The sequence below is a fragment of the Rhipicephalus sanguineus genome, chromosome 10, assembly GCF_013339695.2.
Source record: "Rhipicephalus sanguineus isolate Rsan-2018 chromosome 10, BIME_Rsan_1.4, whole genome shotgun sequence".
Classification (NCBI taxonomy): domain Eukaryota; kingdom Metazoa; phylum Arthropoda; class Arachnida; order Ixodida; family Ixodidae; genus Rhipicephalus; species Rhipicephalus sanguineus.
In genome coordinates this window covers 112,204,921-112,227,651 of record NC_051185.1, presented here as the reverse complement: position 1 = coordinate 112,227,651, position 22,731 = coordinate 112,204,921, and the positions used below count along the sequence as shown (strand labels likewise).

Sequence of the window (22,731 nt, the reverse complement as noted above, 5' to 3'; positions counted from 1 at the left end):
TTTTACTGGTGAATGCACCTCTAATGTAGTTTCAAGGTCCGAATCAAGCACATTGATAATGTGAACTTTAAGAACACCATAATGAGGACCTACCTGGACTTCGATAACCACAACATCGCCTCGACGGACGTTGTCACGGTACGTGCAGCACCACCTTTCGTTTTCGTTTCTAAAACAGTCCATTAGCTAGTATAAAAGACTGTTGTGCGAGTTAGTGTTATTGGTTTAAACAGTTGCGTAAACTGAATATCCTGGTTCTGTCTTCTATTTTTTTCGCACTTGATATTAAAGGGACGCAAGATAACGTGTCTAGAGAATCGTACAGCACGTACCAACAAGAATGCGCGAAGGGCGAAGTGCTCCTTCTTCATTCAAAAACCTGAGTGTACCGCGTGGCAGCACGCGCTGTGTGCTCAACAGGGCCGAAGTTTTGGTGATTTTGCATTAGACTTGATCGAACGAGAGTCGATGTTCACGATATTGGGAGCTATATAGAATAAAGCCCAGTAACGCGCTAAGCTCTCGATTACTACTTGGCCTGCAATACAAAAAGAGAGTTTACAAAAAGAAGAAACTGTGTAACGTCACAAATGCTGAGAAGAATAGAAGGGCTCAACGTCATTAGTGACACGAGCACCGAAGACCCAGACTAGCATCGTCTTCTACATACGATATAATATAAATAATCACACTCCTTCCGTTTTAACATTCTCCCTGCCCGGAAAGGCAGGTGTCGTCTCTTGCGGGTACAGTTGATCACGCTGGCCTTTTCAGCTGCCCGTGCACTCTTACCCAAGTGCTGGCAGGAATCCACGCACAAAAGCACTCCGGTGAAATCACAGCCGCTGCTAAGCCGTTCTTTGGTAGCTGCAGAGACTACTGCGGAAGCTTGTTAGATGCCACAGTCTCGTTAATGGAATGCAAACGCCGGGCGAATTCCAGGAACGGGCGTATCCATCCCCCTATACAGATGTTGATCTGTTTTAGCCCATTCATTGCCCATGCCAAGATAACTCGGGCGCTCTTCTCGCACACCACGGCAAACAAAATTAACGCACACTCAAAATTTACAACCACAAACGCCAGGCCTGCGCTGAAACCGCAGCACAGTCACAGCGAAAGCTGGAAGAGCGGCGTTTCTAGAGCCCGTTGTAAGCTCTCTTGGGGCTACAATACAAGTACACTAGAAAGGTACCCACTACGCCATAAATCACAATTTTTGTGAAGTTGGGAAGCACCTACTAAACCATTATTCGTCATTCTGCGGAGAAGCGAGGCACCAGCTACACGTCTGTAAGGCATTATGTGCATCTGCGAGGGCCTCATTTGGACATAAATTCTGGATTTCTGTACACTCGCCGGCAACGCAGGATTTGCGCTTAAGCATCCTTTAAAGAACTCCCAGAAAATATCTTGCGCCCGTGAGCTCCATTTATTACGCACGTTCACCCTGTTGGATGGTCCCGAGTTATTTCCTGAACTCACATCTGTAAACATATTATTATGTATCCTGTTGCTCTAAGATTAGAGTAGATATGGCCTGCCTGCATTGTTTATAATGAGAATTATTTTCAGGCTATGTCCTGCTCTCTTAGTGAAATAAATGTTAAAGATCAAGGAGATGCGTGGCCCACTGACAAAATGCGAAGTACGCAATAAGTACCCATAATTAGCTTTCCGTCGACTTTAAATGTTTCTTTTTCCTAAAATGGCGATAAAAAATCTCTTCTACGCTGTCATATGGACCGTTCTGAACGTTTGGAAACCAGTGCCACGATAAATTCTTTTAACACGAAAGTGCTTTATGCCGGGGTCCACCAAGTACATCTGTCGGATATGACGTTGATAAAATGGACGCCAACGGGTGAGAAAGAAAAAAAAACCCCGCTGGGAATCGAACCCACGATCTTGCGGCCGTGACGGTAAGCGGCCGACGCTAAACCGAGTAAGCTACCTTGGCAGATTCCGGTTGTCCTGTACTGGTTAACCTCCCTGCCTTTCCTTCTCTATTATTTCTTCTCTTCTTGGCAGATTCCGGGCACTTCACGAACACGCCTTATATCTTTCGCACATTCTCTCTCTCACGGTGCTCTCTGTTGGCGAAGTAGGTAGGCGGGGCGGAGCGGGGCGGTGCCGCCGTCTGTGAGAGGTGAAAAGAAGTAATGCGTCACGATCGAGACTTACTAGCGCTTACTCTGAGATTGCCCGCGATATCGGAGGTCATGGTTAAAGCGTCTCAATATCAGCGAGGGACATTGGCCGCGCTGGCGTCCCCGAGGCACCCTAAACGCAGTTACGTTCTTTGCCTTTCGCTTCGTGTTAGCGTGCGCCTGCTCATCGGAGTAGCGCAGCTTCCACATGCACCAACGGGATTTCTCCGCCGCCGACTACTTCGATTGCGAGAGCACTGAATAACAATACTGCTACAATACGCGTTGCAGAAAGGACACGATTTCGACGGGCGAATGTCGTGCCTTGGTGGTGCGAGACAGAGGCCAGCGGGACGCACGTGTTTGAGGCTCAAGCTACGGATCTCTGCCTCCCGTGTTGCTGAAGCGCAGTGTGGTAGTGTATGCATGAGCACAGGCGTCGGTCACCCATTACTAGAAAGCGCACACCGTGCCGTTTCTCTCCTCAATTGCCGACGCTTTGAAGTTCATATCGAGGACCAGTGTTTATGATGTGCTTGTTGATGTCATCTTTGCGCGGGATTCACGATATGCTGTGTCCATGTATATGTTAAAACCTTCAGCTACCACAATGGTTAAATCATGATCATGGGCGTTAGTCGTGGCGATGGAGACATGTCACTAGGCGTCAACATGGGTGCATCCACGTCAAACGGTGCTATAGCTGCCAAACACGAGTAGACATTGTACACGCTCTCATACATTACTACACAATAAGGACTACTTCTGTGAAGACACGTTTCCCTTTCGTGTTATACCGATTCCTATGAAGGAGGTAACAGTAGTCTTAGACCTTCGTCGCCGACGCGAGCGTCGTTGTCTATTTCTCACCACATCAGCAGCCTCTTTGTGCGTCGGGCCGTCCCACACCATCTGTTTCATGACGCTCCATTCTTCTTTACGCGATCTCCTACTCCGACAGATCGTCGGACTTCCCTTAAGCGACAGCTACCACCACTGCCGCCACCACCACCGCCCAATGCATCACAATTGGAGAGCCGGAAAGACGCAGAAGCTTTGAAAGCGGCGGCAGATGTCTCGTGGCCCTCACTGCCACCACTGCGCACTCATAAAGAGCCGATGCAGAACGCCCCGCAGTGTGCTTCATCGTCCACAAATGATTGCCACGACAAGAACCTGCAAGTCCTCGCTGTGTTGAGGTCTCTCATGACCACGATGCGCACTCTCCTCAACGGAATGACAACTCTGTCAGCTCAATGCGCTCTGCAAGTTCTCGATTCCTTGGAGCCAGTCCTTGCAAGCCTTTCTGAACATCTCGCAGAGGAACCGATGTGCGCGTATGCGGTGAACACTGATGTGTGTGCGCGTATTACTTGTTCTCTCTTTCCTCCTCGCTCTCTCTATTCTTTTTTCTCCCCTTCCCTCTCGCCCCGTGTAGGGTAGCAAACCGGGTACAACCTGGTTAACCTCCCTGCCTTTCCTTCGCTTTTATCTCTCTCTCTCTCTCTCCTATGAAGGAGGGATCAGCCATGGTTTTTTTCTGCGAATCCTCATTGAAATCAAACGGTACAGAATGCAGTTTCAGTGAATCAATGTCCTTTGAGCAGCTACGTTACTAGAAATTTTAGTTATTCCTCTTACAATGGTCTGCAACGGGTGTTCCTGTCGCTCCTGTCGGTACTCTCTCCAAAAATATAGCTCTGTGCCTCGCGACAGTGAAATCAGCAAAAATATTCGGAAGAGATACAGTCGAAATGTCATCAGTTGGTCCAATCTACAGATGTTTTCCCCTCGCTGATAGGCAAGATGGTTTGGAATGTTTACCACCTCAGATAAAATCAAGGTTATAAGAGAAGGCTTACCTGCAACGATGGTTCATACTTATCGGTGTGCGTACGATAAATGGATATTTTTGGCTTCGAAACGAAAACCATTCGGCCTTCGCACTACAAGTAGGCTTGGTCTGCGTCATTCGTGTTTGCGTAAAACCTAGCAATCAACTTATTTCCCATCGCATGCGATAGTGACCACGTAACACAGTGGGCATGCTAAGAGCATGTCGTGGCAGCGAGCTACGCTCCGCACACAACAGTCGAAAGCAAACGCTACACTGTATCGACGCATTCGCAACCTGCGATAGCACGCGCAAGGCTGTGGCATTTGTAGTTCACGAGCGTTGGTCGTCCCCGCTGGTGGATCTTGTCGTACGGTGGAGTGTGGCTCGTAGCTCTGCCTTTAGCATGGACATGACTGAATTGGTATCTTTCAAGGCAGTGCCAAATAAGGTAAGGTCCTTTTATGCCCCTTCGGTGTAAGATTGAAAAAAAAAACGGTGAGTATTAAACTTTTTCATAAAGTTTCATTTGCTCGATATAAGACACTACATTTCTTGCTTTTGTTCTGATGTCCTAGCTTCGTATCATGAATGTCGCACTATTGAAAAATTGTAAAACACTATACAATTCTTGTGAAACTCAAGAGGGATTAATTCTTAATAAAGTACAGCAAGCTGCTCGGGGGAACGTTAACGAGCACGTCCTTTTTTTTTTTTCGTTCGAGAATACTACAATAAGGTATCGGCTGTATCTGTAAAAATCCTTCAGTCGTTCGCACCATAAGTGCAGTCGCCTGTCTATGCTGGGAATGCTTCGAGGTGCTAATGCTGCGAGCATGTTATTGGAAGTTTTGCTATTTCAGCATAATTGAAGCCTCTTGGTGATAGAACCGCGATCAACATGGCCTGCTGGCCAATGGGGCTTCAGGAATCACAAAACGGAGAAAGTTCACCATGATGTCCTGCAATGCATGCCTTAATTATTTCAGCAATAAATATGAACGAGTGATCGATATATATATAGTGATTTAGAAGCTATACTGGATTCAATGCTGTGAACTCTTCCAGATGCCACCTATGAAGAACTCCCTGTAAATGCGTGAAATCGTCAAAATGTTATTTCAAGGCGCTCGATATCATATTGCAACAAAAATAATGTCGTAATTCGTTAATTTATGTGTTTTATAGTAATCATTTCTAATTACTTTGTGATCGAATATCTATTTAATCTGAAGATATTCATGCTCTGTTTTTGCATAAATAGAATTAAACCTCAGGCTAGAAATATAATGCACATTCATTTTCGGCTATGTCCATTATGAGCAAAGAAAAATTATACTTTTGACGTAGGTCGCGAGAAGCGGTACGTCGAACGACGCCGCGAGTATGGTAGTGCCTTCAGCAAAGTGATCGTATGCCGTAGTGCGCTGCAGAATGAAGTTGAATGAAGTCGCATTTATTATGCAGGAGGTTCAATTCATCCAAAGCTCAATGTATCTTGCTCTTTCATGGCCCTTCGTCGATACAAATAACAAAAACAAGTAGTGTACACAATTGTGTACATGGCGCTTCAAAGGGTAAAAGAAGAATCTGTAATAAAATTTATATGGAGTACACATGCTACAAAATAAGTCTACTATCGATGATACTGTTAATATCTGTTACCAACATTTCATTCTCGTTATCTAACTGTTGGTGTTTGCTACAGCTGTATAAAGTTTAGAAAGGATCACAGAAAGATTCGCTGTTAAACGCGGCCTTTTCTCTCTACAGGTCGCGTGATCTACGCACTTTCTCCTAACTCGCGGCTACTTCATCTTGTGTTTGTTTGAAGAGAACGGGTGCGAATGGTTGTTGGCTACAGGCAACCATTTGCGCCAAAAGGCGTTTCAGTGGTCTTCAACCTCAGATGTACAGATTCCCGCGTGAACGCGCAGTGGAAGTTCGTCAGCACTAAAACCTGACAGCACGAGCAACGCGCCCTTTCGATAAAAATGAATTCCGGCTCGAACAAGCTGCACCTTATGGTGCTTAAAGAATTGTGTGGGACTGGCAAAACATACATGGTGGAAATTTTATGACACAGGTTGATATTGATTAGACATTTTATAGTACTCAAACCGATGTTAACGTTACTGATTGTACAACGGCGCTGAGTAACCTAAAAGTTGAACATGCTGCTAGACTATTTTGTACATTCGGCAAACAGCCCGGGCGTCCCTCCGCATGTTTCTTCCTCTCTTGTGGTGCATCTTACTTACGCAGAGTAACGCAGTAAACCTTTACTTCAGCGATGTAGCAGCTGCATGAACACGGAAAACTGAGCGATTCAGAAGGTGTTGATGTTTGCGCAGCGCTCACAGTTGGACGCACGATAAGATAAATAAATACAGGAAACAAGCACTCACTATGAAGTGACCGAAAAAGGGAACGATTACTCGTTTACTTTGAACGGAGATTCGAGGGCTAAGTTCTTACAGCCTATCAGGGCCAAACAAAAACCAGAGGCCCTTCATGTCTGCTTGCCAAGTTCTTGAGGCCATACGACACTTTGTGCACGTGTGGCCTAAACACTGGCCTCTCCCGAACCCCCACCCCTTCTCCTCCATGGTTGACCCTTTGCAATAGTGTCTCGGCGACTGCTACAACTACCTTCGTAGGAAAGCCTGCGGCCAAAAGGCGGGTCACCTGCCAATCAAAGCTCACCTGCATGCGATGTGAGCACGACTTTCCCAGAGCTAATTTCATGCACTGTACAGCAATTTCCATTTTTATAAGCTTAGAGTGGGCCGAGTCAAAAGGCAATAACTGTTTACTTGAACGGGGGCATACGCCCAGCATACATAATGTGCAAATAGCTGTAGCTTTATATCTCAAAACTGCAACTCATTGAAGTTGGGGGTCTCGTGCGTAAAGACAAACCCTTGTCCAAGATGGCTAAAAACATCTAAAATATCTAATACAAAGTCAGGGGAAGAAAACGCTGTACTATTTTAGCGTCGGTGGATAGCCCAGTAGCCCGACGTTCAATTTACTAAAGTACATTTCTGCTCACTGTATACGAATATGCTTAACACTGAAGGGATTCAAGTCGACTCAGTGTGACACAAAGAAAGCAAGCAAGCACATATTGTTCAAGTGTGCCTCTCCTTACTAAAATTAGTCCTTACACCTAATTATTTCTTTCATGTTCACGTAAATTCTGCCTTGAGTGGCCTCCCTTTAATACTGCAAGTCAACATGACCCTATGACATTTCGAAAAAACTTTTTCTTACGTATCATATCTCCTCGCTGCTGATAATTTATCTGCACTTTTTATTTTTGTGTTTGGAGTTCTCATAATTTATATTACGCTCCCTTTATCACATCTCCTCTCCTTCCAATACATTTCACAGTCTATCCTGTGCTCGCAGGGCTTTATTGCACCTTATACTGTATAATTCTATTGCTTCTTTTTCTCAGTTTCGATACCGTTGGTCTTAAAGGGATCCTGAAAAGGTTCTGACTGTTTTATGCAAACGTACTGAGATGGTAAGGCAAGTCCTAAGGATCATCTACAGACCAGTTTAGGCTGTCAGTGTCAAGTGTGTAAGTTCTGGCAAGACTTTAAACATGTGCATTGCTAGAGATCGCAGCGGCTTAGCCAAATACGTTTTCAAATTCCCGTTTCCATTCTACGTAGAAATGCTTTATTATAATTAGCACCGGCGACCGATCTGATTGGCTATATCCAGCCTACGTCACTGAACCTGCGGTTGACAGCGAACGTCGTCTGCCTGTGTTGCAACGTGTTCCGTGTTTATCTCGAGGTTTCTTTTCTTGGGCGCCATAAATTGTCCTACCCTCGTTGTCTGCTGCAAACCTAACAATTGGTTAATTGTAAAGCTGTGACGTCGTGTAAGTAATGTAAGGTAACTGGCGATAAGAGTCCCCTCAGCTCGTCGGTGCAGTGAGCGTCGGGCTCTCGCTTTCCGATCAACGCCAGGATACACGAGTATGTGGCTCTAAATTCACCCCTGAAGACACAGCCCCATTGCCCGAGCGGTGATTATTCTCAAATCCTTTTTGCTTGTACGCATACATGGCGTTTGCAGATTGTCCACGTACCGCACAATAATATGGGAACGGCTGGGAGTGTTGCAGCATCAGGCTGAGCAGATCTCAACCATTCCGTGACGCGCTTCGGCTCCGTGGAGCGCGCAGCCGTCCACAGCGAGGGCTGCGCGTTCGGCTAGTTAAGGAGGAAAGGCAGTTCTGAGAAGAAGGGTCACATAATATTGCCTGTAACAGCCTTGATACAAGGTGCGTTGCTTAATTTATGGTGCGAATGATGAGATGATGCCGTAGCCTAAATGCTGACAATTTCAAAAAACCGTTTTTGGGTGCCTTTAATATGTTGTTTTTCCCCTTATGTTATATCCTATGACTGAAGGCCCTCATGTCATTACGAAATAAAAGTAAATTTTAAAATAAATATAACATCAACTGAGAGCACAAGTCCCGTATATTTCCCTCGGTTTTCGCCAAACTCGGAGTGCTACGCAGGGTGCAGCGTAATGTAGCGCCCATGTATAAGTAGGTAAGCATGGTGACAAAATGACTTGACACCGAGACATGCGTGCAGGTAGAGAATGACAATGTGGATCGAATGGTGGGCCCGCCATCTCCACTGTTCTCCATCCCTGCAATTGATCCCGAGGTGAACTACCGCAACTGGTACGCCGCCAAAAAGAGTGTGTCCGAAGGCCTGTTCGACGTGGCGCTGCTCTCGGCGAACGGGGCGCAGCTCAAGCACGTGCTGCAGTTGGGACCAGGCTTCGATTTCTACACACCGGTCCTGATCTTGGTTTCACTCTCCATTGGCTTCCAGGTAGTGGTGCCAGACATACGGACGTACTAGAAACCGAGAAATCAGAACACTACGCCTGGATCTACACAGTAGCTTAAATACATAATATAGCGGAACAAAAACAAGGACAGAGAAAGAAGCACACAGGACGTCCTGTGTGCTTCTTTCTCTGTCCTTGTTTTTGTTCCGCTATATTATGTATTTAAGTCAAGACCAACTAGCCCAAATTTCAGCTTTAACTACACAGTAGCAACAGCGACGGATGGAATCTTACTGGTCATGTTCCATTGAAAAAGAAATCTGTCCCCCAGTGAATGCGCTGATGACTTTGTTTTAAGCTCGGCTGTTAGCAACTTCGCGGGAGGGGTAATCAGCTGCCATAGTTCAGCCGGAGCGCGAGTATAGCAGTATCGTACTCGTATGGAATCTCTTAACGCTTTCACTACATCCCATACTATTAGCGATCTCTGAAGAGGTTCATTTTGTAGCTGATGACATATTTTCTCACGAAAGTCGAATAAAAGGATAAAAGGCCTACTGCATGCCTAATGCTTCAATGGGGTTCCTTCGGGTCACCTACCTGAAGTATATAAACGGTTTGTGAAGATAAGCGCAAGAATCAGAATCAGAATTTTGTTATGAAAAGTTCGGTAATGTTACAGACATTTAGTATACAGAAGTAGGTCCCATAGTCAAACACAATTATGGCAGTAAGCACTTCAAAGCAACAGTAGCCGAAGGTAGCATTCAAGCGAAAAACATAACATTAGCGGAACAAAATATACAAATAACACGATCTTAGCATATCACTTGACCGCAAAAAAACTGTGAAACCAAAAAAACGATAGAACAGTTCATTATCCTTTATCCAACATACACCGAACAACAAGGCACACATTGAATGAAAGAACAGTAACTCTTCTGGTTAGTCAGCGCGAAGTAAGTACATTTTTAACTCTTTCTTAAATTGCAGTAATGATCTTGCAGTTTTCATGATAAGTGGAACAGTGTCCCATAATAAAATAGGGGTGAAAGTTACAGTTTGCTTACCATATTTAGTGCGAATTCTAGGTAAAAGAAATTTTTTGTTCAACACGAATCGGGTGGTAGCATAAATCATCAGGTTAGAAGGCAGAAATATGGCCGGCGGAAGTTCGTTATGAATAAGTCTGAAGAAAACAACACCTAGGTTGTATTTAGTGGGTTCAGTAATGGTAAGGATGTTATTCTCGTGTAGTAGAGATTCGGCATTCGAAAAGCGTGAACTGCATGTAATTATTGTTATAGCATTGGTTCTGGACAATCTGTAGAGACACAATATGAGTATTGTAAGTATTTCCCCAGCATGTTATGCCATAAGTAAAATGAGAACGAACGAAAGAGTGATAAAGCGACGGTATAGTGTGGCAGAAAGAAGGCACAAGAAAAACAAAGAAGGCACAAGTACACAGGACGGGCGCAGCCTTGTGCCTTCTTTGTCTGTGTTTCTTGCGCTTCTCGTCAAAAGCCATAGTATGAACGAACTGGCCGAAACCAAGGTTTTATATCACTTTTACTAAACCGTAGCATATTACTTTTCCGTATATAGAACTTGCTTTACATGAACTTATCTTTCTCTTGTGTATTCACTTACCAATGTGAATTGCGTCAAATCATTGCCCTCCTTTTACCTCGTTCGTGTCAACTTTCTCTCAGGGGCCTTACGTACCATACTATAGGTCTTCAGTGTGACAACAGGATAAAAGCTGCTTAACGGCAGCTTAACTGAGCGACCTCAGCCTAATTGTGTGACGTTTGACAGCAAAGCGGGGTGGCTTAGTGAACTACACAGCATACATACATACACTCAAACAACTTTCAAAAAATGCTAATATCTTCTGATTTGGAAATGTGAGCACAATACAGAAATTTTCCGAGGAAACAAAAGACATTGAGGAAAGCATTTGAAGTATATTGCTTTCTTGGATAAATGCTTGGAACTAAATCATATTTTTAAGTTTTGCGGCAAGGTAGCTAAACATATTTGAAATCCAAATTTGACCTTATCAAAAACTGTTACTGCGCATTCGCGATCACATATGCCTTACAACCAAAATAACCCCGACCACAGACAAGCAGAATGAACCATTATTTCAATTCACAACTTGCCGATGTCTTTCCTTTATTTTGTTTCCCCCTTCTCTCTGTGCGTCTCACAGCTTACTATGAGGCGAGTCATTCTCGCAGTAATTTCTCATAAGCCTTCGTGGTGATGGTGCACGTTCACTGAAGTGCGTAGCAGTCAATGCACGTAAGCGAGAAAGGAGAGAGAGAGAGAGAGACACGCCGCCATGTGTGTGTCTCTCTCTCATTGTCCGTCGTTGCCTTCGCGCCTTTTGCCTCGAATCAGAGCGAGAAAAGCATGCTGTGAACGAGAGGTTTCGATTGGGAAATATTGCAGAAAAGCCTCCTCACAGATTTTGCAAATTGTAAATTTGTACGTGGGTGTAGAACTCTCCAGTGTTCGGTACATGCGTGCACGACAACAGACTTTTTGCATGCAGGTAATTTTGCAATTGTTTCGCACAGAGATACGACCTCTGAAGGCGGTAGGTGGAGTAGCTGCTTCGACAGGAAATAAGTTCAGAGCCAGTGATGGCACTAGTGTCAGCGTATTTTTATATTGCACACTATGCGCAGTACCACAAATCCATTCGATTGAGTAATGTAAGATATTTTTTTTGTTATCCGGGGATTTAATGTTGTCTCATAACGACAATGCCGACATAACAAAACAGCTGTTTTTTACGTGTTCACGTGAAATAGCCTTGTAAAATGTCCTCATGGAACATCCTGTTGTAGGCATAGCTGGTTATCGCTTCATCAAGCCATCGCAGCATAAAATAGAACAAAAACAAGTAGCACAGAGCAGGATATCACGCCTTCTACTGCAGTCCGTAGTGCCCTTGTGTTGCGTTTCTTGTGGTTTTAATGCGAACGCCTTTAATGTCTCATACTCGCGGCGTCCGCCCGTCCGTCCGTGCTTTGGAACGGTGCCAGCTGTGGCCTCTCCCTTCACACTCCCTCAGCAATCACATGAGGGCAGAGCAGCGCATAGCAACACTTGCGCGTTGCTCCTTCCAACGCGGCGGCGGCGTCCGTCCGTGCCTTTCAGGGACTTTATCCGTGCCCCCTGACACTCTCTCAGCAGTCACGTGATGGCACAGCGGCGCGCGTAGCAACGCTCCTTCGTCAGACGTCTCGTTGCAGCAGTCGAGTTAGTCGGATGGCTCCCAAGCGGCCCTGTGATGATTTCACGGCAAGCCGTTCGGAGAAGCACCCCAAGAATGTGGATTCACCCGATACCATGACATAGTCAGTCGAATGGCCACAGGCTATCGCCGAACACACTTTGTAACTTAGGAAGTGTCCTTCAAGTTTTTGTTGCGTTCCGCGCGACAACTGCTTCATCAAGCAATGTTCTTGGTTTTCCTCGAAGCTGCTGCTTTACCTATCTCTTGTTTTATAACAGGAGGCAATCACGCACTATCGCGGCTTAAAGTCATTCCTTTGTGTACCCGATGGTCATACCTGTAAAATCTTGTTTTGTTTTTTCACTTTTGACTTTTCTTGCTCGTATAGCAGCTCTCTTTAGGAAATTATGCGCAACTTTTGAACGCTTCCTGATAATTTGCATTGCGTAATACACTGGTACTCAAAGCTAAACAAGTAATGCATTCAAAAGCTAAAAAAGGGTGTGCACTGCAAAATGTCACGAGTGAAATCTGGTTGCGGACGAGCAGCGGTTTAACTACAATGGTCACGCATACGTGGCGGGATTGCTCACAGAAACTAATATCCTAAAATAACCGTGTGTATGCTTGTATAACCAGGTTATCCAAATGGGACTGCTCGTGGTCATTGGCTTCTTGGACCTCTCTAAGGAGTGCCACCAGAGACGCGCTGAGGTGCTCACCAACGTGGCGACCGCCATTGCAACCATGGTGGCCATGATAAACGTCGTCGCTGCTGCTTTCAGCCTCAGACACGATGAAGATGGCGCACTTCAACAGTAAACGCAACCACACTCAAAATCTCTCGGAAAACCACCGACCATTTTTGTGAACTGATTTTGTTGTGTGCACCGCAGCATCGGCGCTTATTTACTAAGGGGGCATACAAGTGTTAACATAAATTTTGGAACATGCACTAGTGCATGTGTGGAAATAGGGAGACACTTGGACAAGTACTACTCTTCCCCTTTTCTTTTCGACGCGCATATTTGGTCAGCACGCAGTGCTGCGACGTCGAAGCCTTATCCCCTCTGCTGCTTTGAATCCTGTTTGTTGACATGTGGCGCCATGGTTCGAAGCACCAAAACATTCTACTACACCATGAAGTAGAGTCTAACCCCCGCATTCTCGAACATTCCTCTCCTCAACACTTCACTTTTAATTTAGATAGTCGAGGCAAAGCCGATCGGTGACAGAAGAGGTCAGTGCATTTGATAGACAGACCTCGGCCACTCGTCATATTGCTCATGAAGCTGAGCGCTGTGCTCAGCTGCATGAACTCAAGGAACACTTTCTTGTCGAAGTCCGCTTGGGAACACAGGATAAATGTAAGCTCACGTTACATTATTAAACTGAAAGTGCTAATTCAAGATATCAGGGCGGTGACAGTTTGCCCTTAAGACGACAAAAATAAGCGGTTGTGAAAAGGCGGAGAAAATACAAAATGGAGCACGCACTATATATTCACATAGCGAGGCACAATTCTCAGTTACTATACATTCAATAATTTCACGCGCCATAATTACGGCGAAAAAGTTTAACAATAACCTTCATCATTACCATTATAAACTCAGGATGCTGGCAATACGTTAAGATACTGTGTCCTATGCAGCAGGGGATTTACGACCGGATGTCAGCAATACTTGCTGCTGGACGAGTATGGGCAGTAAATGCGTACATTATTACGAGGAAGTAACGTCCCGACATTGCCGGATAAAAAAAACTGGATAAAACAGTGAATCTGTCCCATATTTTAGGCATATATTTTTAAAGTTTTACCCTGTCAATTACGATGGAGTAATGGGGTGATGGGGGGATGTTCAACGTATGGTGGGCAGGGCAATGCTCAAACTTTCTGCACATAATCACCCAGATCATTGTGACTGCATCTTGTTTACGCGCCATGCAAGATGACGGCTTCGTCCCTCTTCCGACTTTGTGAGCACTACATTTTGCTCCGACATGGGCGCAAAGCTCGCATTATTTTCGACAAAAGTAACATTCTAAGTGTAATTTCGCTGTTAGGGAATTTTCGTACGGCGCGCGCATTTCATCAACGCTTCGCTCAAACATGCAGCTAGACAAAGCAGGGGTATAAAAAGGAGCGGCCCGCGTAAGTTTGTGTTTTGTTGTATCGCATTCACTAACGTGCACACATTACATGATAATAGTTGGAATGACACATACAAAAGAAGCTAATAAACATCGAACATGTTGCAGACGCTTTACTGTCTCTTAAACGTTCCCATTTGGTCAGCATATTTCGCTGTATATGTTGTTTCCGGTAATATTGCTGCATTTTGCGTTGTTTTATACTCAGCAACTCAAAATGTCCTTGCCGCACACTAAGCTGAATCTCTTTCACTGCAATCTATATTGATGCTGTTTTTCTCATTGCGACCATTGTGTATTGCTCTCGCAAAATTTTGAAAGCTTGCAGTTACAATGCTCCATTTGCAGTGCTGCCAGGTTTGCATGCTTGATTGTGAATAATAAAGTGAAATGGCGACAACAACATTCTTTTTTTTTTATGTAGGCGTCAACGTACGACGTCTTTTATAACGTCAGCAGTAGGAGATGTACACACTTCAAAAACTTCAAATGAACAATTGATAGCAATTGATAGAAAGGGACACTAAAGGCAAATAACAATTTATGTCAAAAACAAGGCTTCCGCATCACCTTCCTCGTTACTTTGAGACACTCTATCGTCGACTTCGCCTCAACGCAGCATTCACCAATAGCTACATGTGCCGCCTTGATTTGACCACTGACCCATACTGTGATAACTGTGGTGCTCCAGAAACAATAGAGCATATCTTATTAGATTGCCAGGCATACAGAGAAGAAAGAACTTGTCTCCAAAGTAGAATATGCTCAACTTCCCAAGCACCGCTAGATCTCGGGAATATACTTGGACTTACGTCTTCTCCTTCTCAGCAACGTAAAATTTCAAAATTTCTGTTCAGATTCCTCGAGGACATTGACCGAATTGATAAACTGTAATTTAACTTACATCAGCATCATTACATTGTGACATGTACATACCACGATCATATTATCTTTTTTTTTTCTCCTCCTTTTTTGCCCCTCCTCTTCTTAGGCCTTTCTGTCCTCAATCCCCTCCCCTATACAAAATAGCATGTAGGCGCCTTTATATACGCCGGCAGAATTCTCTGTTTTTCATTAAAGAGCTTTCTCTCTCTCTCTCTCTCTCGGAGTGAAAGCTTAATGTATGACAACGTCTAAAACGGCAATATTATCAACAGCAGTGCCCTACTTACCGAGAAATTAGGCTAAATGTGTTCCACGATGAGCACCACGAGCGGGGCATTTTGGAAATGATCCCGATGACGTGAGAGAGTCCGACTACAATGAATCACTCGTAATCAAACTAGCTGCAATAAAAAAAGTACCTTTCGTGCATCAAGAGACGTAATAAAATGCTGCTTGTTCGTTTTTGTTTGATTCAAGGAAAAAAGAACCTCTTTCGCGTTGCCATGGGGAACGGTGCGCGTGGTTCAAAGGTTCTGTTTTCGCCGAACTGCGCTTCGCCCGGCGCCCTGCTTCGCTCACGCGGTCACGTCTCAGTGGTAGTTTCGATATCGCGTACTGCCGCGTGTGTCTTGCGCGCTCGTGAAAGTAGCTCTGACAGAAAGTTCGACAAAATGCCGCATGCATGTGACGTTGCCTGATGCCCGAATGGTGCACGCCGCCGCGCAGTAAAGGCGGGCAACGTTGGGCACGGCAACAGTGACGTGGGAAAGACCGCTTTCAGGCGGGTGATTTGAAGTGCGCTAACGCGATGCGGACCACTAAAACGTAATTTTATTTCAAAATGAGCACTTCCTTGGCGCAGAAGTAGCACTACGAGGTTTCTGCACCGCTATTTCAACAATCAAAGTCGACTTAATATTTGCCTTTAGTGTCCCTTTAATAAGAGACCGGTGCTGCCAGCTGGCAGTGGGTACTTTGCCTCACAGAATGAACCTTAACATCCAGTAAATAGTGCTGTTATTTCTTAATCGTGTCGTTAAAAATTTCGAAGCACACGTTGCGTCAAAAGTGTTTCATTTCTGGTTTTTCATGAGCTAAGTCTTGCCAGTTCGAGCCTGCCGTAATTATGCACGAACTAAAAATAGGGGAAGAAACTCTGGCGGTGCTCGTAACTGCTGTTCTCCATTGCATATAAGAGGGGCGGAGGAGGAAAGGAGGAAGGGGACCGTGTAAGCAATTTCACGGAAGCATAAAGCGCGTCTAAGTACTTTTCACATTTAAAACAATTGCAATCAAAATGGGGTCATTCCTAATTGCAGCATAAGCTCAGAAAAAGTTTCAAATAAAAAATGAGCCAAACCCTTCGTCTGTTTGAGTCAAACCAGAGTCCTTCAATGCTTTTCTGGTCACGAAACTCCTCCGTAACGCTATGGGGAGAGCTTGCTATGTCGCCGCAGGTGCCGCGCGGCGGCGCCAGGAGCGCGCGGGGGGTATTGAGGAGACCTTCGCCGGCTTCGCTGCGTAGGGAGAGCCGGGAGAGCTGGGGTCCCGAGGAATCCGGCGGCATCGGCGTTCAGTTTTCCTCGTTGTTTCTTAATTTGTGTGACTGGCGGGTGCGAGAAATGTGTGCGAGGACACGGATGGTGTACGTGAGTGACAATGCCGAAGACTTGCTGTGTACCGGGTTGTCGTTCCGGCTACAGAGGTACGAGCGGAAAGTTTGCCAACGGACGGCGATGAGAGGGATGAATAGAAACGTGCAGTACCTCGACAGGAAGCTAGGAAGCTGGCAGATTTACCTTCGATTCTGAACACGTTAGTGTGTGCGAGAAACATTCTGACGCCACCGACGTTATTCCAACGGACGACTTCATAGTGAATGGAAAAAATGAGCCTTTGCAACGCGAGAAGGCAAAGTTGCGGGCCGGAGCTGTTTCTTTCGCAGCGTGCAATGCTAGTTTAGAATAACAGAGAGCTGAGCTATAGTTGGTAAGTATTCATTCTAAAAAGACACAGCGTGCAAGCACGGACACAAGAAAGAAGTCACGACACCACATACGCCGCTTGTGGTGGCGTTTGTGGTGTCGTGACTTCTTTCTTGTGTCGGTGTTTGCATGCCCTGTCTTTTTAGAATAGTTTTTTTAAGTTCTTTCCAGCTTAATAATTGCTTTGCATTATTTCCTTGTTTGCCGTTGTTAAAAAAGGCGTTTGTTCTATTTTTATTGACTGAATGGCAACTAAGCTAATTTTTTTTTAAATTTTTATTTTGTATTTCAGAGTTTTCCTTATTTTTTGCATTAGCTTGCTCCCTTCATGTACTGGCCGTGCAGAGAGTTTCGATACGCTAGGAAACTGTCCCTCGTAGCTTTCTGTTTTCTGAGGTATTTTTCCAATAAAAGTTTTTCTATCTTTCTCTTTCAATCATAGCATTCTTGCTTTATTTACTGTATATTAGTGGCTCGACAGTGGGATGTCCTCAAACATTTGCATTGAAATAAGCAATTATAGTGAAGTATGGACGCAAAGGGCGCTGTGTTTCCTCAGCTTGAGACGTTTTTGGGTATTTTGCCCCCTGTTACATTTTCCACGTTCTGAATAATTCGAAAGCGCAACAGAGCTCTGCTTGTGAACACATGTGCTTATTTTCTCTGGATTAGCGAAACGCGGTCTCGTTTCAGCCAATCAAGTCTCCCCTGCTCAGTCTTCATTAAGAAAATCGTTGCGTCACATGGTGCAGACGTAGTCCATCTAAGCAGTCAAAATTACGCACGTTGTCATTTATGAAGGTAACACGAGCGCGAAGATTGGAGATACCCGAGTGCCTTTGCGACGCTGCACAATGTAAAGCTCGAGGCACTTTCACTCATGCAATGTCCACGTAACATGAAATTGTCAAAGTTACTCGTAGAAAATGGACAAAACGTGGTTACAAACTCGGAGTTAAGGCTACGTTAGGTCGTAGAGATCAGCTGTTCACGCGGCACACGGACATACCTTACGAAAGCTTCGTCACTCCCTATTTCAAGTGTTGCCGAAGCTCTGTGAGGTAGGCTGCAGCGGAGTGAAGTTAGCTTTTATGAAGTGTTAACACAGGAAAGTAGAGCTTTTCTTTTTTGTAATGCGGCCGTGTTAAACTCCCGCGGCGTAGACGGCCTGATTGCAAATAGCGCTATCGGCGCTGGCTCAACTCCCGCTACGAGACTTCAGTTGGCGAGTCGGTGGGGTTTGTGCAGTGTGACAAGTCTAGGTAAATATCCCGTGCTCCACTGCCTGAGGTAAGGAACCTCGCTGGAACAACATATACAGCTAATATTGCTGCGTCGGCACGACTGTATCCATCGCAGCCTTGATATTTAAAAAAAAAACGCGAAAGTAAGTTTTTTACACGCCTATAGGACTAACACATTGTATGTCAGGTGAAGTATGAGTGGTAGTTGAAATATTGCGGTTTGGTGCAGGTTAAACCATTGCCTCGAATCGGCACAGCATTCAGCCGAGCGCAGCGCGCGCGCACGAATGCCCCCGCATTGACCGCGGCGACCCTAGCGGCCGCCTCTGTCCCTGTATGAAACTGCGGGCGGAGTTTCGTGACCAGAAAAGCATTGAAGGACTCTGGTCAAACTGAGCCAGATCCATTAAACAAGCGCTGCGTCAACAATCATGACCAAAACAACCAGCATGGCCGTATCCAGTATGTTTCATTTGTGCCCCAGTTGCTTTCCTGCTGTGATTTCTTTCCACATGATTCACCGAATTCGTCTTGATGTGGCGTTCACAAGACGTTATGCATATATCATCGGCTGCAGTGACACCGGTCCCAACTGTGATCACTGTCACGTGCCAGAAACACTTGAGCACATATTTTGTACCGGCCCAGCATACGCACGTGAAGGACAGAAATTGATTTCCTCTACTGAAGGATTGCATAATATGCCATTAACTGATGAGGTTGTGTTGGGCCTTTGGCCTGACACCAACAGTACAACTGTGGTCATAAGAGCGGTCACAGCTTTCCTACAAGCCACTGGACTGGATGAGCGGCTATAGCACTACGCCACCTTGACGGGACTGTACATACTCACCTCCCCAACTTACCATCGTCATCCATCACTCTTTTTACTCCCCTTTCCACACCCCCGGTGTAGAGTAGCAGGCTAGAGCATGCTATCGCTCAGGCCGACCTCTCTGCCTTTCTGTAAAGAAACCTCTCTCTCTCAGTCCTTTTCCGTTGTCACAAACGAGCGCGTCCATAAAGCGCGCGCGCGGCCGCTTTGAAACGGCAGCGGGATAGAACGAAGCTCGTTGCTCACCCAAGAAGCGCGAACGAGAAAAAACAAGCATCAAAAGACGCCGACGCGACGCATCCCCCTCGCCCACTAGCAGTCTCAGATCAAACGCCCGGCAAAGCCTGGATTTTTCTAGAGGGAAAGGATGACGCATCGACGAGCGACGCCGCCGCGATTCGAACCTACGAGAAAGCTCTCGCCCTTTTCCTAGCCTTGGCTGTACTGCACGCCGAAGAACCCTCCCGACGCTTCTGGAAACCGGGGAGAAGGGATAAAAGCATGCCTCGACGATCAGGAGTGAGCGAGTAAGTGAGTCAGTCGGCCCGGAGATAGTGAAGTAATGCCGAGTGTGGCTCCGTCAGCCAAAGAATACGTGTTTACGATGGTGTGCGGTGAGTCGATCGTCGATCTGGAAGATTCGGATGACGACGCCGTGTGAGCCGTGACAAGTTACGACGACGGTTGAACTACGACAATCAACGCTGGAGCTGGCGTGAGTGTTTCCTAGAAGAGAAGCATTCAAGTACCGTCCAAGAATTGGGGACTGGATACGCCGTTGAATATTGAGGACTTTAACTGTTCTTGAATATTGGTAATGCATGAGATTGCATTTATAGCGATTGATCTGTTCGTTTAGTTCCCGTTGTGTTAACACCAACTGTGTTAAATTGTGAAGTTGTAACTGGTACCAGCTGAGTGTGCATGTGTTTGAGGTGTTTTTACTGCCTTAACTGAGAATATATTTCGTTTGTGTTATCGACTCTCGGCTCTGACTCGATCTTTGGACAACAAGTGGCGTTCGCTGGAGCACTAAAAGGACCAACGCCAAATTGTCCGCGCTTTCGTGGTGCGTTTTCGGAGGGCCGAGACGCCAGCCCTTGGAATCCGCCCGGCGATTGCCATCCCCACTGACGGGATCAGTGATATCCGTGAATCTTTAAAATATTTAAAATATCATCCCAGCGCTTCAAGGAGCCTTGTATGCTAAAAAGAATCAAACAGTCGTCCATATACTTAAAAAGATGGTTGATCCCTCTGTCATAGGAATCGGAATAACACGAAAGTAAAGCGTGCACTTACAGAAGTAACTGAATGTTTGCTGTACATTGATATAACAGAGATTGCACAATGTAAATTGATGTCTGGCAGCTATAGCACCATTTAACATGGATGCACCCACTTTGATGATTGATGAATCGTCCATCCCGACGACTAACATCCATGTTAAATGATTAAACAAACCCTTGTGGTAGCGGTAGTAAACGGTGGAAGCGTAATCAGAGAACGATGAGTGATAGTCAGAAGAGCGTCGCATATTGGACGCAGAACTTGGTCGCCATCCCGCGGCATGTTAAAATGTGATTGAACACCACGGCCGGACTAGAGGGAAACGCAAAGCGCGTCGTGCCGCCCCGGTAGCCCGGCCGCGATTATTCTCGGTTCGAGCACTTGAGCGGGGAACGCAGTGTTACAGCCTGGTGAGGCAGGCGCGCGTCGCAGAGCTATTTTCGGTTTGGATTAGCGTGATGCTATGAGCGAGGCCGACGCTTTTACGACGCTTGCGCTAAGATCGCCATCTCGCGGTGTGTTAAGGCCTTGACAAAATTGAACTTCTATTGAAAACGCGCCGAATGCGACGGACGTGTAACGCGTTGCAGTTTCTAATCGTGGAGGCCACTGTAATGAAGAATTGCTTTACTTTACCGCACCAAGAAAGCAACACCACCCCGCCGACCGGCAGAGTGGTAGATATAAAAGGCGCATTTGTAAAGCCTCTACAGTCTGTGATTATGGCGCAGTGGATAGCGTGCCCGGCATCCGTTGTTGCGGACCGTGAGTCGTGGGTTCGATGCCCGTTGATGGAACTTTTTTTCTTTGACATCTGATCGTGTAAATGTTTTCGACGTCATTTCCGTGACGGAAATACGTCACTGAAAACTTGGTGGACCCCGGCACAAAACACTTTCGTGTTAAAAATTTCGCCACGTTTAACGTGCTGTCCAGTTTAAAGGCTTCATCGAGCAGCCGATCAACACTAGATAAAAATATATTGCACAGCAGCGGCGCAATAGAGGAGCCAATGCAAATGCACGATTTTGCAAAAAAAAAAAAAAGCTGTTTCTCACAACATCACATAAAGGTACTACTCAAGTAGGCTTCCAATAGAGTTAAAAAGTTGTCTAGTGTAACACCAGCTGCGTCTTTAAAAAGTATGAAGCCGCCTTCTTCTAGGCAAGACATCACCGCGAGACAAAATTCGTCGTGTGGGCTCGAATAAAAAAGACCTTCCACATTTACAAAAAAGGTGTTACTCAGCGAGTGCTCATTATCTGAAAGAAGCTGCACTATGTCTTTCGATATGCTAGTGGAGCGGGAGGTCCTTAACATTAACGCTCTTTAGCGCCTTCTGCATGTGCTTACTAAGTAAAAGTTGCCAAGCGTCCTGTTCACTCACAATACTTATAAAAGGCATGTCGATTTTGTATGCTTTGCATTCAAAAATACGTTTAAAGCAGTACCTTTCATTACACTAATATTTGTTGCCAATTTGCCCAACCTGAACTCCTTATATAGCTCGACAATCTTACCCTTTACCTTTGATTCAGATTTCTTTATCTGAACGAAATTCTTACTTATAGACTCAGCTGCCTTCACAGTCATTCCTCTGGAAGTACAAAACATCCCTCTTTGTCAGCTTCCAAAATTACTACGTTCGTTTTTCTACCGACCGCTACTGTCTTTCGCACAACCTCAGCTTTATGGCTTAGCCTAGTCTCTGAAACACATTTATCCACTCTGTCTACACCATCTAACAACATCTTTCTTTATATGTTTGTCAGCTTTTGCGAAGCTACGATGTGTGGGAACAGGCCGGCAAGCTTCCGCGGTGCCGAAAGAACAAGAGGTACCTTGTACCTGTTTGCCACTTTCAGCAGATTGTGGGCAATTTTGTGCATACAGGGCAGGACCTGCGGTCTTCTTTCCACTGGTGGCTCAGCTTTCTGCTACCCTTCAGTTTCACAGGAAGGATTTCTGCTATGATACCATGACAGAGCAAGAGTATACGCCTGAACATAGACCATCTATCTACTTGGAAGTTAACTCTCCAGCATATTGTGAACACTGGATCGAATTACCGCAGATTGAAGGCTCGTCGAAATTGGAATTATGGAAGCAAACTCGGCTTACGAATGACAGTTTGCGGAGGCATTGCTACTAACCGATAGTAGGTCGAATGGCGACCGGAAGTTCAGACTCGTCAAACAGGCGGCCGCTTAAACGGCTGATTTCTGGTAGTTGTGCGCGCTCGGTTATCTGCTCAAAGCATCCCGTAAGGAACTG

General features: G+C 45.5%; 1 protein-coding gene across 1 annotated transcript; it reads left to right on the top strand.

Moving 5' to 3' along the window:
• The first annotated feature begins 4,224 nt into the window (after positions 1-4,224).
• Positions 4,225-13,010, top strand: LOC119371641 (ninjurin-1). Its single transcript, XM_037642089.2, has 3 exons — positions 4,225-4,435; positions 8,610-8,855; positions 12,707-13,010. Exons 1-3 carry the CDS (start codon positions 4,391-4,393, stop codon positions 12,887-12,889), a joined length of 474 nt encoding a protein of 157 aa, XP_037498017.1. The 5' UTR covers positions 4,225-4,390; the 3' UTR covers positions 12,890-13,010.
• Positions 13,011-22,731: the final 9,721 nt, after the last annotated feature.